Below are 15,263 nucleotides of genomic sequence, written 5' to 3'. Positions count from 1 at the left end.
CAAGGGCAAGGGCAGCAGGGGATACCCAAGCAGTGCGGCGGAGTAGGCGTGGCCTGCACACCGGGGGCGTGGTCTGAGCGTGGGGGCGCGGCCTACGCGACAGAGGCGTGGCCCATACACCGGTGGGGCGGGGCAAAAGGGGGCGTGTCCCGTCGCGCCCCGCCCCCTCCGCTCGGCCCACCGTCACGCCACCGGGGACTCTGTCCCCGCCCCCTTGGCGCGTGCCGATTGGCGGGAGCGGCGGGGCAGGGCGGGGCGTCACGTGCGGGCCGCGCTTATAGCGCAGGGGGGGAGCGGCGGTGGTGGCCACGGGGGGCGGCGATGGAGCGAGTGGTGCTGGTGACCGGTGCCAGCAGGTGAGCGGCGGGGACCGGGAGGGAGAGGAACGATAACGGAGCGGGCTAGGGCGAACCGGGGCGGGCCGGGCCGGGCTTGTCCCGGCCCGGCCCGCCCCGGTTCGCCCCAGCCCGCTGAAGCGTTTTTACCTGACCCCGTACCGTTGCAGCGGCGTGGGGCTGGCGCTGTGCCAGCGGCTGCTGGAGGAGGATGGCCGCATCCATCTCTGTATCGCCTGCCGCAACGCCCAGAAGAGCGAAGCCACGCGAGACCTCATCCTGGCCACCCACCCTGCCGCTCAGGTCTCCACCGTGGAAGTGGACCTGGGTAACCTGGCTTCTGTCCTGCGCGTCGCCCGTGAGCTCCGCTGCAGGTACCGCATCTCCGTCCTTCACCCCACCGGACACCACCCCCCCCCCCCCCCCCCCCCGTCCACCCTCTGCCCCTCACCCCTGTGCTCTTCCCCACGCAGGTTTCAGCGCCTGGACTTTGTCTACCTCAACGCTGGGATCATGCCCAACCCGCACGTGAACTTCAAGGCGCTCTGGCATGGTCTCCTCACCGGGTAGGAGATGCTGGGGAGGCCTGGTCCCGGGCTTGCAGGCAGCATGGGGTGCTGGCAGCATCGTCTTGGCCAGGGCATGCCCTCGGGTCCAGGGCTGAAGACCCTATCTCGCTTCCCCAGCGTGACGCAGAGCACATCCCCGTGGGATGCACGGCCTTGCGTGGGGTGGGCATGGCAGCTGGGTGAAGTGCCGGGGTGCTCCAAGGCACCCAGGGCTGCTTCTGGTCCCTGGTGTGAGGTACCCGGGGAGGGCAAGAGTTCACCCAAAGCCTGCAGCTCCCGGCCCTAGGCCTCGAGTGAAAAACACTGGTGTGGTGCTGGGGAGGTGGAGTTTGCTCTTACTGGGTTTCCTTACTGTTGTTTTGGTTCCACTGTAGGTTTTTGTAGTTGTTCTCACCTGTGGATCACGGTATTTTGTGAAGCTAATAGTTGATGCTTATTCTATAAGCACCACAGGCATAAGCATAATTATTCTATAAGCAACATGGGGAAGTTGAGCTAGGGAGCAAAGTGACTTGCATTGAGTCTAATACACTTGTTTGGGGCCTTGGACATAGATGCTAGGCTGCTTTCCTTATCTGAGTTAGGCACAGCCCTAGGGCTTAGTTCTATGCTGCAGCTTGATCTTGTTATTTGAATGTGAAATAGAAGAGCAAGACTCTTTTTTAATCGTACTTTACTATGGTGAAGTGAAGGAAGGGACAAGTCTTCTCTGGTCTAGTCATTACTGAGACACTTGCGAATAAAGGGGCCAGAATACTCTGTAAACTTTTTTTGACTTTTTTTTTATTGTGGATTAATAGAGCCCTTGAAGGTGAAACTAGAGAGTCTGTGTGGAAGCTGTGAGGTGGGGGATACTTCTGAAGGACTGAAGCAGGGCAGCGCTAGGTGCCTCCTGGCAGTGTTCCTCTCTTAACTCCTGTCCTTGGCTTCCAGGAAGGTGCTTCACATGCTGACCACTGCGGAAGGCATAATGACCCAGACGGACAGGCTTAACGGAGACGGACTGCAGGAGGTGTTTGCTACCAACCTCTTTGGACACTTTATCCTGGTGAGGCTGCGTATGGAGATTGAGCCCTGGGTCTGGTGGTTGATGTGGGTAGGGATGGGTACAGGTGGTACTGATGAATCAGTTCTGTCTTACAAGTTTGGACGCTGGTGCAGGCTGCAGCCTGACAGATAATGAATAATAAGGCAAAGGTCTCAGGCTTTGTTAAAATAGCAATAAATGGTGATAGTTGTTGTTGCAAGGGTTAATGTAATAGTGAGGTTACTCCAGTTACTCAGTGGATAGAGGTAAAACATACCTAGTTCTCTCTGTCCATGGTGAATACCAAGACTTGGCTATATGAAATTCCGAGGTGCTCAACTGAGCTATCTAAGAGAATGGTGGCTGCTTGTAAATGCTCCTGGTGGACTCCAGGCTGAAATTATTCCTGAGCAGTGGCTGATTCTGGCTAGTCTGGTGAAGACCGTCCGAGACTGGGAAAGCTGAGATAAGCTCGTGGCTTTTAAGAACGGCAAAGCTATACTGCGAGACTTAAAATTACTGTGTTAAATAAGTTGGCAATTCTTTTGCAGGTTCGTCAGCTTGAGTCTCTACTCTGTGGTAATGAAAAGCCCTCACGACTCATCTGGACCTCTTCCAGCAATGCCAGGGAGTCTGCCTTCAGCCTTTCTGACTATCAGCATGCCAAGGGACGGGAATCATACAGTTCCTCCAAATATGCTACTGACCTGACAAGTGTGGTTCTGAATAGGAAATTTAATAAGCAGGTGACGATGGGGTTTGCATGTCTGAAGAAACCTAATAAGCCCCTACTATTTATAATTATCATTACATTGTTGTTACCTAGTTGCATTCGTTCATAGCAATCTGGTATGTTCCTTAATGCATACGTAAGAACTAAACATGGCTGAGGTTGAACTGGTGGTGTGGGTGGTGAAGAATCTGGCAGAGAGATTCCTTCTGGGGTTCTTGTCAGAAAAACTTGTGAAAGCAGAAGATTTTAGGAGCGGTCCCTACCTTGCAAGCTCTAGCTGTCTCTTTAGACCAAAGAATTGGTCTTAAAGAGCAAAGAGCTGCTGTTCTTTTTAGGCATACCTGCCTATCAGAAAAGGGCTGCTCAGGCAGCTTTGCCTGCAAGCACTTGAAGTGCAGGCTCTGCTGTCTCTCTTGATGGCTCTGTGCTGCTATTCAAGTTTATCACACTAAGATGTATGAGCAACCTGCCTTCCCTGTCACAGGGTATTGCTGGATTTTGACGGCAAGCTGCAGCCCTAGTCCAGCGTTAGTGGTTGCACTCTTTTGAAATACTTCAGGTTGAAAGTGGTTTAGTCCTAGAAGGCTGAACGCTTATCTCTTAAAGGTGAGGTAGCCTTTGATCTGAGCAGGCTGTAATTTGTGGGATGGCTGCTGTTGCTGCTGAGCTGCATGTAGGCTGCAACATGAGGTTGGGATGTGTTGGCAGGCTGCGCCTTCTGTCTCATGGGCTTGCAATGGGCACAGATTTAACATGAACATCTCCAATTTGGACCTCTCAGAAATCACGACATCTAATCACTCTCTGGCTCTGGTAACTTTAAAGAGGAGAGCATCTACTATTAACTGGCCTCTATACTTACCTTCATTTTCTTGATGAGAAGTACTAGGAGGGAAGGAGTGTGATCCATTCTTAAACTAACTATTGTGTATTTGCACACTGACTTGGTTTCTTGTCTGCAGGGTCTGTATTCCAGTGTTGTTTGTCCTGGTCTCGTTATGTCTAACATGACCTACAGAATCTTGCCTGGTTTTCTGTGGAAGCTGCTAATGCCCATCATGTGGTTGGTAAGTGGATCTCCTGGCTGGTTTTGGGTTGAGGTAGCCCTGCTATGTGATACACTTCACTGCAAGCGATGTGCAGCGTGCTTCTGGCCCCTTGCTACCCATGCTGCTATACAGCTCTCCCTTCTCTTGGATTGGGCAGGCTGGCCCCTCTGCAAACCTTCCCTTTGGCACCTTGGGGCACTGATTTCCAAGCTGAGTTTGGAGGCTTGGTGCCGGACAGCACTGTACATAGAGCCAGGGTTCAGCCCTTCAGCCTTAGCAGCGCTTGTCAAGGCTCCCCTTGGAAGCTTTGCCAGCCTGTGAAACCCTAACATTTTGGTGGCAGCAGAGCGTAGAACAAAACTGGGTTCCCGTGCTTTGAAATGTTGTTTGTTTCTATAACACACTGTATTTTTCAGTGTTCTTCTTTCCATCCCTGTAGAAGACAGTGTCTCTTGCTCTCTTCTTTCCATCCCCCTGAAAAGCAAAGCCTGCTGCTCTCTACTGCCTTTTTCCCCTGCTTCCCCAAAACTTTCCTTGCCTTTCTTCCTCTGGGCTTCAGCTTTTCAGGTTCACTACAGTTCTGTCCCTGCATGCAGGCTGCCTGCTCCGAGCCTTGATGTTCTTGCTGTGAGATTGGCCTTTCTGCTTCAGCTGCCCTAGCTGGCAGCAGCTGATCCTGACGGATCACATTTCTCCTGGCAGCGGAGAGGCAATGCCTCCTCACTTGTCCTCAACACTGGCAGTAGTGCAGATCCTTTCTGCCTCCTGCCTGATGTGCTCTTGACACCATTCAAGAAGAGGTGTCTGCAAGGCGTATGTGTGGCTTGTTGCCTCTTGCTTTGGGGATGAGCTCTGGGGGGGCATGGAGAGAGGCTTGCTGATCTGGTGGGTGGCTCTGGAGACCAGAGTTTATGGTGATAAAGGGATGCTTTAGTCATGTGTGCAGTGCTACCTGTAGTCAACTTTGAGAAGTTGACTGGGGCTGCAGAGGGCTTGCCAAAGAAACCTTGGGCCAAAATACAGATTCTGTCATGTATTTCTTTTCCCCTCAGATCCGCTTTTTTGCCAAAACTTATACCCTGACACCGTATAATGGAGCAGAAGCTCATGTAAGTAGTCCACAACTTGATTTTAATATTCTGCCCTTCTGGGTAGCTCTTCCAGTGTCTGCTGGCTTGAACAAAGAGCTTCTCTGCCATGCTGGTGGGTGCGTGCTGTATTTCCCCCCTGAGCAGCTTACAGCAGTGAGTGCTGGGGGACCATCTGTGACCAGGGCTGATCCAACAGGTGATGCTTTATGCCCTTCATCAGGTGCCTGTAAAATAAATGATTTTGGAAAAACACTGTTCCTTCCCTCTCGGTCAGGGAGAATGCTGCTCTCCCTGTTGGCAGTCAAGCAGCCATAGATATGCAGGTACAGGGGATGGAGGTGGGTAATGCAGGGCACAGTGTGCATCAAGAACAGTAGTGAGCAAGTTTACCTATGTGAACTGCTTTAGTGGTTTAGCACTGGGGCATAAACGTGATTTACTGTTGGCTCAAGTTGGTTACAGCTGAGGGGAGCCAGCTCAGAACTTCTCTAGATATCAAATCTTCCCCCTGCTTGGTAAAAGTGCCTGTGGTGTGTTCTCCTGTGTCCATTGGCAGTCAGGTCCTTGACTGCAGCCTTGGTTGGGACAATGTGCGCTAGACTTGGGACATGTTTGTGCTGTTCTTCCTAGGTGTGGCTGTTCAAACAGAAGCCAGAGTACCTGGATGCGCTTGTCAAATACCACAGCTGTACTTCTGGACTGGGGAAGAGCTATGTGGAGCCCAGAAAGGTAAATGGAGCAGCAGCCTCCTGCTGCAGGGGACTTGGCTAGGGGTCTGCCATCTGCCTTGCATGGATGGGTTGGTGCCAAGGGTGTCCTGTGGCTGGAGCGGAAACAAGATGCATGTTGAATGCTGACGTGGGGTTATCTGTGTGATTTCCTAGAGTAACTCCTGTCTCAGGCTGGAGTCTGGAAGACAGTGGAGATGATGCTTAGAACAGGATGAGTGTGTAATGATGCTTCCCTGAAATATGTTCTGGCTTGTGCCCTGGTGATAGATGCCTTTAGTTGCCTCTCTGTGAATGTAGAAGCTCTGGAGATGCACCCTGCTATCACCAGAGCTGCCCTCAGCATCTGTGCTGGCTGCCACTGAGGTGATGGTCTCACACTGCTGTTCTTATTGTCTTCCAGATTAATGTGGATGAAGAAACTGCTGAGAAACTTTACGAAAAGCTGTTGGAACTGGAGAAGGAGGCTCTAGAGAGATACAGTGATCTCTTAGATTAAGTGAAGCCAGTCTCAGTGGGATAACAGTCTCGTATCAGTAACATAGGCTTTCTTCATTCTGGTGCTACTTGTGCCTGCAGAATAGCAGGCAACACATGGCTTCAGACCCCATCTTCCTTCTAGGCAGAAGGTGAACAGTTCCTGAAAATGGAAATATGAAAACTGAAGAGAAATACTTAGTCTTTCTGGTATGGGATTTTTTTCTGGTGTAAAACTGGACGTAGAGTAGGTGGAGACTCTTAAAGTACTTGCAAAGCAGTGTCTTGCAAAAGCATGACGGGACTGTGCACAGCTCAGGAACAGACTCAAAACATGGTTTAAATCTGGCTTAGTGCAGGAAGGGCAACAATCTGGGGTGCTGCCCTGCGTCTTGGCTCTACGAGTCTTTCTACATGGCTTGAACATATTACCTGTGGCTGATCCTGAAGTACCTGAAGGCCTGTCTTCAGAAGAGCTGCTCTTCATTTGTACACCAAAGCTGGGGCTGGCTTTCCAGACATGCTCAACAAGATTGAACCTTACTGGAAGTCAGGCTCTGCACAGCATCTGAAGCCAAGCTCCTGAAGAGCTGGCCTGAGAAGTGTACCTCTTGCCTCAACTGTGAGGACAGATGCCTTGCTGTCTGCTGAGTATGGGGCCATATAATGTTATAACCACAACTGGCTGGAAAGACTGAAGCTGTTGATGTTAACCTGGGATCAGGGCTAGTCTGCTCTGTAGCAAGAGTGAGAGGTTACCATGTTATTTTATCTATTTAACTGCCTTTTTATATAAATTTACTGTACCAAGTATTCTTCCTGTTGTCTGTCTGGGAGCTTCACAAAGTACCTGGTATACTTCAAATGCTGCAATGAATAAATGACTGGAACTGACTTGTCCTTGCTGCAGTGGTGTCTTTACTCCAATAGCTGGCTGCTTTTGACTCGGAGGGCTGGGAGGGAGGCTGGCTTGTGGCCTTGCACAACAGGCCTGTGCGTAGCTGGGAAGCGCGGGGTCTGTTCTCTCCTGCCGCAGGAGAACTGTTAACCACCTCTTTGGGTTCACTTCTCTTGTTCCTTCTAGTTAATGAAAGACATGAGTGATTTCTGAAGACTTTGGTGTGGTTTTGTGTTTTGAGCACCTGTGGGGTGTCTGGGACTATTTCCCAGCCTTAGGTACTTGGGAGACGCAGATGTCTTTGGTGCTTGCTCACCCTGATGTGTCACGATTACTGATGTAATGCTCCCTAGTCAGGGAGTGTTAACAGTGTGCCCAGATGCTTCCCTGGGGCCTGGCAAGGGTCAGGCGAGGTTAGGAGGGAGGCTGTGCTGCTCAGCCCTGCACCACCTTGCCTGCGGTGGAGACTCCCTGAGCTCTGGAGGTGCGGCTGCGCTGCCCAGGCCGCTGCACCCTGCTGGGGGCCGGCGTGCCCACAAGGGTTGGCTCAGGGGTCTGGGGGGGAACCTGCAGAAGCACAGAGCTGGCAGCCAGGCTCTGCAGAGGCTCTTCATTGAGTTGGCTTGTAGGGATACAGATTTAAAGAATCTTGCTTTTATTTTTTTCCTTCTTCCCACCCTCCATTGTCTTTAAGCATCTCTGCAAAGTAGAGGGGTACTGCTAGCGTGCTGTTGTCTGCAGTAGAAATAGCTCCGTCCTGAGTCTGGGCTGAGCAGCACCTCTCAGCTCAGCCCTTGTGTGAATACCTGGGCTACCAGCACTAGTGTGGATGGGAATGTACTCTGTTTTGGCCTGAGGTTGGAACAGAAAGAGAAGTTGGCTGTTGTGGAGAGGTGCTTCCCTTGGCTATGGCTGTAGCTGTGTTCAGAGTTGTGAAGCAGATTGAGGTGTGCTTCTGTGGACCTTTATTTAAATGTAATAAAGTCGGTCCCAGCACCAGGTCTGGGCGCTGTGGCTTTGTTCAGCTGCATCCTGAAACCCCCTGGGCCAGAGCCCCCCCCTTTCTGGTGCTGTTTCTTCTCCACAGGGAAGGAGTTAGTGGCTGACTGTCTCTTCAACTTGGTGTGCTTGATCCCCACAGCATCCTACAACAGTATTTCACTCTTTGTTCTGGACAGTAATTAAGCATGTCTCCTTGATTGGTTTTAGATGAGCATCTTGGACTTAGTTGTGCTTCTGCCCTGGGCTGTAGTAGGTATCATTCAGCCCTTCCACCTTTAGGATTCCCCACCTACCCCAAAGCCAGAGGCACTCAGTCATTCCTTATCCCTGCTCTGACTGCTCTTGGATACTACCCCTGCCTCATTTTCTCTCTGGGGTGAGATAAATGAAATAGCAAATGTTACTCAAAACAGAGTCTGACACAGCGCTTCGAGAAATGAGCGCAACTTACAGGGAGATGGGAAGGACAGGGCTCTCATGAAGAGATGGTCACCTGTATTGTCCTGTACCAGCTGTATGCTGCCACTGTAGCTGTGACAGTCCAAGGATTTGAATGCAGTAAAGTCTGGAGGTGCTAGAAGAGGTATCTTTGAATAAGCTAGTACAGTTAGGCAAAATAAATGCTTTCTGGTACACAGTTTGTTGTTGTTGTATTTTTTCCCTAAAGCCTGGAATAAAGTTGCAAATTTCTAGGGTGAGCAGAGATTGATGACCTAGGTAGAACCTTTGAGGTTTTTTTCTCAAGTATGTGCATGTGGGCTGAAGTTGGGCATTTATCAGGGGAACTTGTGCCTGATGGGATGGGGTGAGTGCTTTTTGCCTATGGAGCATGCAGAGGCTGGTGAGGGGAGAGGATGTGTGATATACCACCACCAGTCTTTGAGTTATCCATGACGTTGGTGTCAAGTAGAGCTATGAACGGGTTTCTGGGCTCATCTTAAAAGTACTCTGTAGCTCTCCCTTGAGGATTTGGGGTTCAGGGTTGGAGAAAAATGTGTGTTTCTGTGCTGTTTTGTCTGAGCTCAGCCTGTTGCGTGGTTTAGTTTCACCTTAGTTGCTCTGAAGGCACCTGGTGCACTGTGGTGTATGTTACATCCTGGGTGATGCAAGTGTGGGATTCAGGAGTTCTGGGGGACCTGCTGCAGCACGTGGTTGTGGTTGGTGTGGATGCAAAGTGGCCTCTGGAAATCTCTGGCTCGGCTTCCTGCTCGAACAGAGTCACATGAAGAAGGAACAAAAGGCACTAAAGCACAAGCTGAGCCCTGGAAAGATGGGACAAGCTGGAAAGATGGGATAAAGCTTGTGGTTTTCCATGAGTTTGGTGCTGCATGGAGCTGGAGATGCACAATCAGCCCAAGTGTCTCCAGAAGACTGCTCTTCAGTTGGAGGAGGTACTCTAGTGTCCTGCAGCACTTGTCATAGGACCCCACTGCTCTATAGGGGTTTCTGCCTGCTTTTGTGACCCCAGGCGTCATTGTCCATGCTCTTCTGTAGAAGGAAACGTGAGGGTGTTCAACCTTACCTTCTGCTCCTCTCCTCCACGTTGTGAGCAGCTGGACGTCTTTGCATCCAAAGCGTGGGACTGTTCTGTGGGATGGGAACCGTAACCACCTCTCAGGTTTTGTCTTTCGTCCTGAAAGCACAGGTAGGACCTGGCACCTTAAAATGGAGGCTGCCCAAAGGGCAGGGGGTGGCTCAGTTGTTTGTTGCTCTCTGTGAACTTTGCCTGATGAATCTGGCCCAAGAGGTGCTGTGCCACCTGATTTCACTGCCCTCCACCCAGGTGATTGTGGGCAAGGCTGGCTGACATTCTGGAGCTGCCAGTCTGCAGGGAGAGATGCCTCCTCATGCCTTGGTCTTGGCTAACAGATGCCTAGAGCTTAATCTGGAGCTTAATCCCCCAGCTAATGCCTTTCAGCCAGCAGGTGTATCTGGGCATGAAAGCAGTAATGGAGAAACAGCAACTGGGTCAACAAGAACAGGCAGGTACATGCATCTGTCAGCCTCTTCCCAATTTGCTCTTGTCCCCTTGTCTTCACTTGCTAAGGTAGCGGAGGCACTGCCGATGCCATTGCATGAGTCGAGTGCCTCCATTGAGGTTGCGCATGTGGAGTTGTCGAGCCCTTTGTGCAACGAAAACAGGTCCTGCCCAGAGCATGGGGACCCGTGGCGGAGCCGGGGGTGATGCAGGGCGGTGAGAAATGCCAGGCGTGGGATGGGGGAAGAGCTGGCAGCAGCAGCTGTGAGTCAGTGTTAAGACAGGAACTTTCTGTTTGTGATCCTTGGATATGGAGGTTTCCATGCTTGAGCATGAAGACTCATCATGGTTGCTCTATGACGTCCTACACAAACGGGCTGTGCAATCTAAAATCTAATCATCATGCCTCGTCCCGAGTCACTGGTTTCTTATCTTCATGGGCAAACGCATTGCCTTGCTCTAAATGCAGTCTGAGTCCTGCATTGCTTTACAGCTCAGCTGACTTTCAGCTACGCAGGGCACCGATATAGGAGTACGGGTAGGAACTGCAGCCCAAGCCACGGCCAAGGGGGGAGAAAGCTTGAGATCAGTGTGGCAGGGCTGAAATCCCCACAGCTGGACGACCTTTGCCTCTCCAGGAGGAGAAGGCAACAGGATTGAAGGAAACAACAAAGATGTGTGCCCCTGTAAACAGGGGTGGATGTGATACAGCCAGCTTGTGTCGAAACATCCGGGATTAACCTTTGAACGGCAACTTTGATGTTGAAAGTGCTGAGAGGGGAGCTGCCCAGAGGGGCTGGGGGGAGAGGAGAGATGTAGCTCTGAAGAGCTGGGTGAGAAGCAGGGAGTGGAGACCCCTCTGGGAGTGTTGCAGGAGCATGAGGGGTCTGTCTGGCAGGGAAGAGCCAAGGAGGACGTGGATCCAGGCAGGTTTTGCTGAGAATGGGCAAATTGTAGAGCCCCGGGAAGTATTTAGCTGAGAGGGAGCTCACGCACCTCCAGCCAGCCCTGCTCTGAGCAGGGCTGGTCTCACGGCTGGACCAGGCAGCTCAGGGATGTGTCCAGATGAGCTCTGAAGTCTCCTGGGATGAAGACCCCGCAGTCTCCCCAGGCCCTGTCCCGGGGCTGCTCCCACACACCACCCCACTTTGCAGTTTCCCAGGGGAGAGTAAGGCTGAATTGCTTGAAAGGTGAGATGTCGGAGGCTCAGGGCAGATGTGTGCCACATCGCCAAGGAAATGGGAAAGCCCAAAGAGAGCCAATACTGCCTGCAGGGTCAGGCAGGCTTTTCAGTGTTGCTTTGCAGAACATGGAGCTGTGCCCAAAGGAGAAACCTCGAAGGTGAACTGGTGGATGAGTTCAGGAACAGCTTGTGAGAAGAATCAGAATGAGTAGTAAATCCTTTATCTAGCTCATCAATAGATGCTCCTGTGTAAGAGCAGAGCTTGGAGAAGCTGCGGCGCTGTAATTAACATTTTTGGCATCAGTGCTCAGTGAGAGGAGCCTGGGAAGGCTGCCTTGCCAGAAACCCTCTTGCAGGTGCAAGGATTTGTATCAAACCAAAGTGCTAGCAGGGGAGACTACAGGGCTGGCAGATGAACGACCAGGATTGCTGACATTCATCTTGAGGCAAAGTAACTGAACTGATCGCTGTGCGTTCATTTCTCCCTTAAAACTGCCTCAAGCAAAGCAAACAGGAGGAGGTGGCTGGATACCCAGCCTGGGGTCAAGCTGTGCAAGGTCTTGCTGTGCAGCAGCACAGATGCTAAATGCTTATGTAGGATCCTCTTTCTCGAAAAAGAGGCTACTAAAGACAAAGATGACCTCAGGTTGCACCGGGAAGGCAGGGATCCAGTCTTGCCCTGCTCTTTGTTTCTGTCTGTCTTGGCAGAAGCTTTGGTCGGTTCAGTTTGGTTCGGCATACATCTGCCTGCGGGAGTTGTGTCTCCTGGAAGAACCTGCGTCCGCTCCTCCTCCGGGGCAGTGACGGTGGGAGGCACACGGCGGTCTGGCGGGGAGGAGGCAGCAGGGCGTGCAGGGCCCCTCCAGGGCTGGCTGCACGGAGAGAGCCCCCGGAACCCTACTTTGGTACCACGGCCCTGAGACAGCGTGTAGTGCCACCCCTAGCCGAGCACTGCAAATGAACACGGTCCCACCCTCAAGGGACAGCAGCGACCTCAGGGGTGGGGGATCTAGCCAGTCTGTACAAGTGGCTGTGTGGGACAGGGCTGAGAGGACAGCCATGATTCTGAGCATCGTCTTCATCTCTGGAGACCTAGGCATTCTTGCCCACAACTCAGATACTCCTGAGATTCACCTCCAAAGTAGCTCCGTGAGTCACTGTGGCCTGCACCTCTCTGGGAAGCGCGAGGCAGGTGCAGCGATATCTCATCTCCTTGTCATCTGAATAGATGGTGGCTCATCCATGGTAAGCCAGCAAAAGCCAGACCTGCTGAGACGGTTTGGATAAGTCATTTCCAAGCAGCGGCACGTGGAGGTTGCAGGGATGCTGCTCTGTGCCTGCCAGCCCCACAGAGCCCAGGGACACGTGCTGCATGACCTCCAGGCACTGGTGATTTATTAATGGCCTTAAAATGCAGTAACACCACTCAGAAGTGGAGCAGATCTTCACACTACCTACCCACACTCTGCCTGTCAGCAGCTGCCACAGCTCGGGGGTCAGAAGAGCTGCATCACATCCCTGCCTTGAATTCCCTGGATACCTTTCAGCAGGTCATGACTTCCTTGGCCTTGGGAAACTCTTGGGTTGACTCAAGCTCTTCCTGCTGTGCCCAAGAGCTCCCCAGCCAGCTCGTGATAGGCATTCTTGTCTGGAGAGGCATGTGTTGTCACCTGGGTCTGGGCTGTGTGGATGGGAGCTGGCAGAACATGCTGGGGGGACCATCTGGGTCCATGCAATAGCAGAGGTGTTGGCGAACAGAAAGGGCTGGAGGCCAGCTGTGAGGATAGCTCCATCTCTGGGCTAGCTGCCAAGCAGCAGCAGAGATTGAGGTCAGTGAAGTTAGGGAGAGGAGGCTATAGCATGTACATTGCCTCATGTTGAGGCTGGAAGGGAACACCAGATCTAAGGCTGGAGAAGTTGGATTGGTGGGGGCAATGGGCAGTTTGGTCATTTCTCTGTATACACGCGCTGAGTTGTGTCTCCAGATGTTTTATTGCACACTCACTGGAGTGTTGATGACAAGGGCTTCTGCAGGTCCCTTGTCAGGGATGTCCCTCTTGGAGCAGGACTAGCACCAGCACCAATAATCTGCCTCTCTGTTCCCTGCTGCTACAGGGCCCCACGGTACTGGTCATGTCCTTGGACTCTCCTGCTCTCCTTTCGTGCCCTGAGTCATGAGGTTTTTGGATCCAGGGGTCTTATGTGCTGGCCTTGCAGTTTGCAGCTAAGGTAAGAGGTCCATCCTTGTGCTCAAACACCTCCTGTAGGGTGAGCTGTCTCCGCGGGGGAAGATGTGCCAGAGTAGTGGAGACACTAGGGTGCTTGGCAATTGGGACATCCGTGATGGAGCTCCCTGCTCTGCATGGGATAGGTGCATTGGCAGCTGCCTTGTCACATTGCGGGCCTTTTGGGGACCCCTCCGACATTTGCAGTGGGACCAGAAATCAACAGAGGTCCCCCTGGCTGTGGGGGGACCCGGCCAGTCACATGAGCAGCACCTAGTTCGTCTCCCACCAGGACTGAACTTTTGCCTTGCCAAAGTCCAGCCCTTGGGCTGGTGAACCACTCAGCAGCGTGCCAGCCTGGCAGACAGCTCTCACCAGATGCCAGAGAGCTGCCTCAGTCCATGGGCACCAGCGGCTTCCTCCCACCCACGGGCACCACCGGCTTCCTCCCACCCATGTGGGATGGCCCTTGGCACTTCCTTCATCAACAAAGCCCTCAGCAAGTTCAGTGGCTCTTGCCAGGGTCCCAGGCACGGTGTTTCATGAGAAGGGGCCATGAGGGTGGGACGTCTCCTGCAGGAGATCGCTCCTCAGTGTGCACAGTCGTTCTCCAGCCATGGAGGCTGAGAGCTGGGTCCAGCCTCTGCTCTCCTCTCTTTTCCCAAACTCAGGGACAATGCTGTTGGGGTGTAGAGCAGTGGTGTTGGTGAAGACAGAGGAGAGAAGTGTTAGCACACAGTCATGATGGTGGGCTTAGAAGCTGTTGGGATGGATGTGTCTTCCCAAACATCCCTTGGGTCCCTTGTGAGCCCGCAGGATCCTCAGTGAGTCATGGGCACTGAGCATGGTGGAGTGAGCTGCTGTTGTTACCCCAGGGCAAACAGGGAGCATATTAGGACAGGTTTGGTGGTGCTGGGGCTGGTTCCATCTCCGGATGTCCTGCCAGGAGCACCTCACCAGCGGGTGCTGCTGGCACGTGGTGGCTGTCTTCTGGAGAGTCCTGCCCTGGCACATCCACCCTACCTGGTCAATCACCTGCCCTGAATGCTGCAGATCAGGCTGATGCTTGTTGCTCACTGCCTGACTGAGCTTCGTGATTAGCTGCAACAGGACCTGCCAACACTCCTTGTGACCCAGACCTCTGCCAGGAAGAGGTCATGTCTTTATCAGCCTCTGCTAATCCCCATTTTCTCCCCACCTTTTCGTCTTGACTGTGCCCACGTCTCCCTCTTTGAGGTGCTCAGCAGTGACACGATTGCTGCAGGACAAAGGTCAGCCTTTGCAGTATTCAGCAGAGCACCAGCATGTGAGCTGTGGGTCCAACCGCAGTGTCCCAGACACCAGAAAAGTGCTGCTCGGAGCAGGACAGGCAGTCCATCATGGACCTTACCCATGCTTGCTTTGCCAGCATTGCCAAATACTGACCACCAGCAGCTTCAGCAGGGGCTGGCCAGGGCATGCAAACTCTGCCCACATTTTCCTGCACAGCCCAGGTCCCCTGACCTCTCAGGTCCACAGTTCAGCTCAGGAGAGAGAAGAGCAGGGTATTACCGAGAGGGACATCCCAAGGTGGGTGCCCAAGGTGGGCTGGGAGTTATGCAGGAGAGCCAGGCTGGTTTCCCCAGAGCCAAGAGGACTGAAGCCAAACAGTCCTCAGAGACTCACTTTTGTCCAAGTTGGAGGTTTCCCCAGAAAATTCTAGTGGGGTTTTCCATCTGGGAGATAGAAACAGAAGGTTTCACCTCCTTGCTTCATGGAGGTGTGAGCAGCACTCTGTCCCCCCCAAGCCCCTGCTTCCCCTATGGGCCCTGCTTTTCCCCAGCCCCTGTCTTTGCGGGGCTGCTCTGCGTGCAGCTGGGTCAGCCCGGTGGCAGGGAAGCCGGGATGGGGATCCAGGGAGGTGGGAAAGTGTGAACCCAAGGTTCTACGGCCAGGGCTGCATGGAGATACTTCTGTCCTTCCGACCCA

General features: G+C 52.8%; 1 protein-coding gene across 1 annotated transcript; it reads left to right on the top strand.

The window, feature by feature from the left end:
• The first annotated feature begins 310 nt into the window (after nucleotides 1-310).
• HSD17B7 (hydroxysteroid 17-beta dehydrogenase 7) lies at nucleotides 311-6,876 on the top strand. Its single transcript, XM_082313715.1, has 9 exons — nucleotides 311-356; nucleotides 506-709; nucleotides 809-901; nucleotides 1,838-1,952; nucleotides 2,483-2,677; nucleotides 3,627-3,731; nucleotides 4,766-4,822; nucleotides 5,435-5,533; nucleotides 5,936-6,876. Exons 1-9 carry the CDS (start codon nucleotides 322-324, stop codon nucleotides 6,029-6,031), a joined length of 999 nt encoding a protein of 332 aa, XP_082169841.1. The 5' UTR covers nucleotides 311-321; the 3' UTR covers nucleotides 6,032-6,876.
• The last annotated feature ends 8,387 nt before the right edge of the window (nucleotides 6,877-15,263 follow it).

The sequence above is a fragment of the Platalea leucorodia genome, assembly GCF_965183815.1.
Source record: "Platalea leucorodia genome assembly, chromosome: 5".
NCBI lineage: Eukaryota > Metazoa > Chordata > Aves > Pelecaniformes > Threskiornithidae > Platalea > Platalea leucorodia.
Note: the sequence above shows the minus strand (reverse complement) of the source record. Positions and strands in the feature narration are given on the sequence as shown.

Coding starts and splice junctions, on each gene's coding strand:
- HSD17B7 (XM_082313715.1), top strand. CDS start 322: ATGGAGCGAGTGGTGCTGGTGACCGGTGCCAGCAG. Junction 902..1,837: donor TGGCATGGTCTCCTCACCGG/GTAGGAGATGCT, acceptor CTTGGCTTCCAG/GAAGGTGCTTCACATGCTGA. Junction 3,732..4,765: donor TAATGCCCATCATGTGGTTG/GTAAGTGGATCT, acceptor TTTTCCCCTCAG/ATCCGCTTTTTTGCCAAAAC.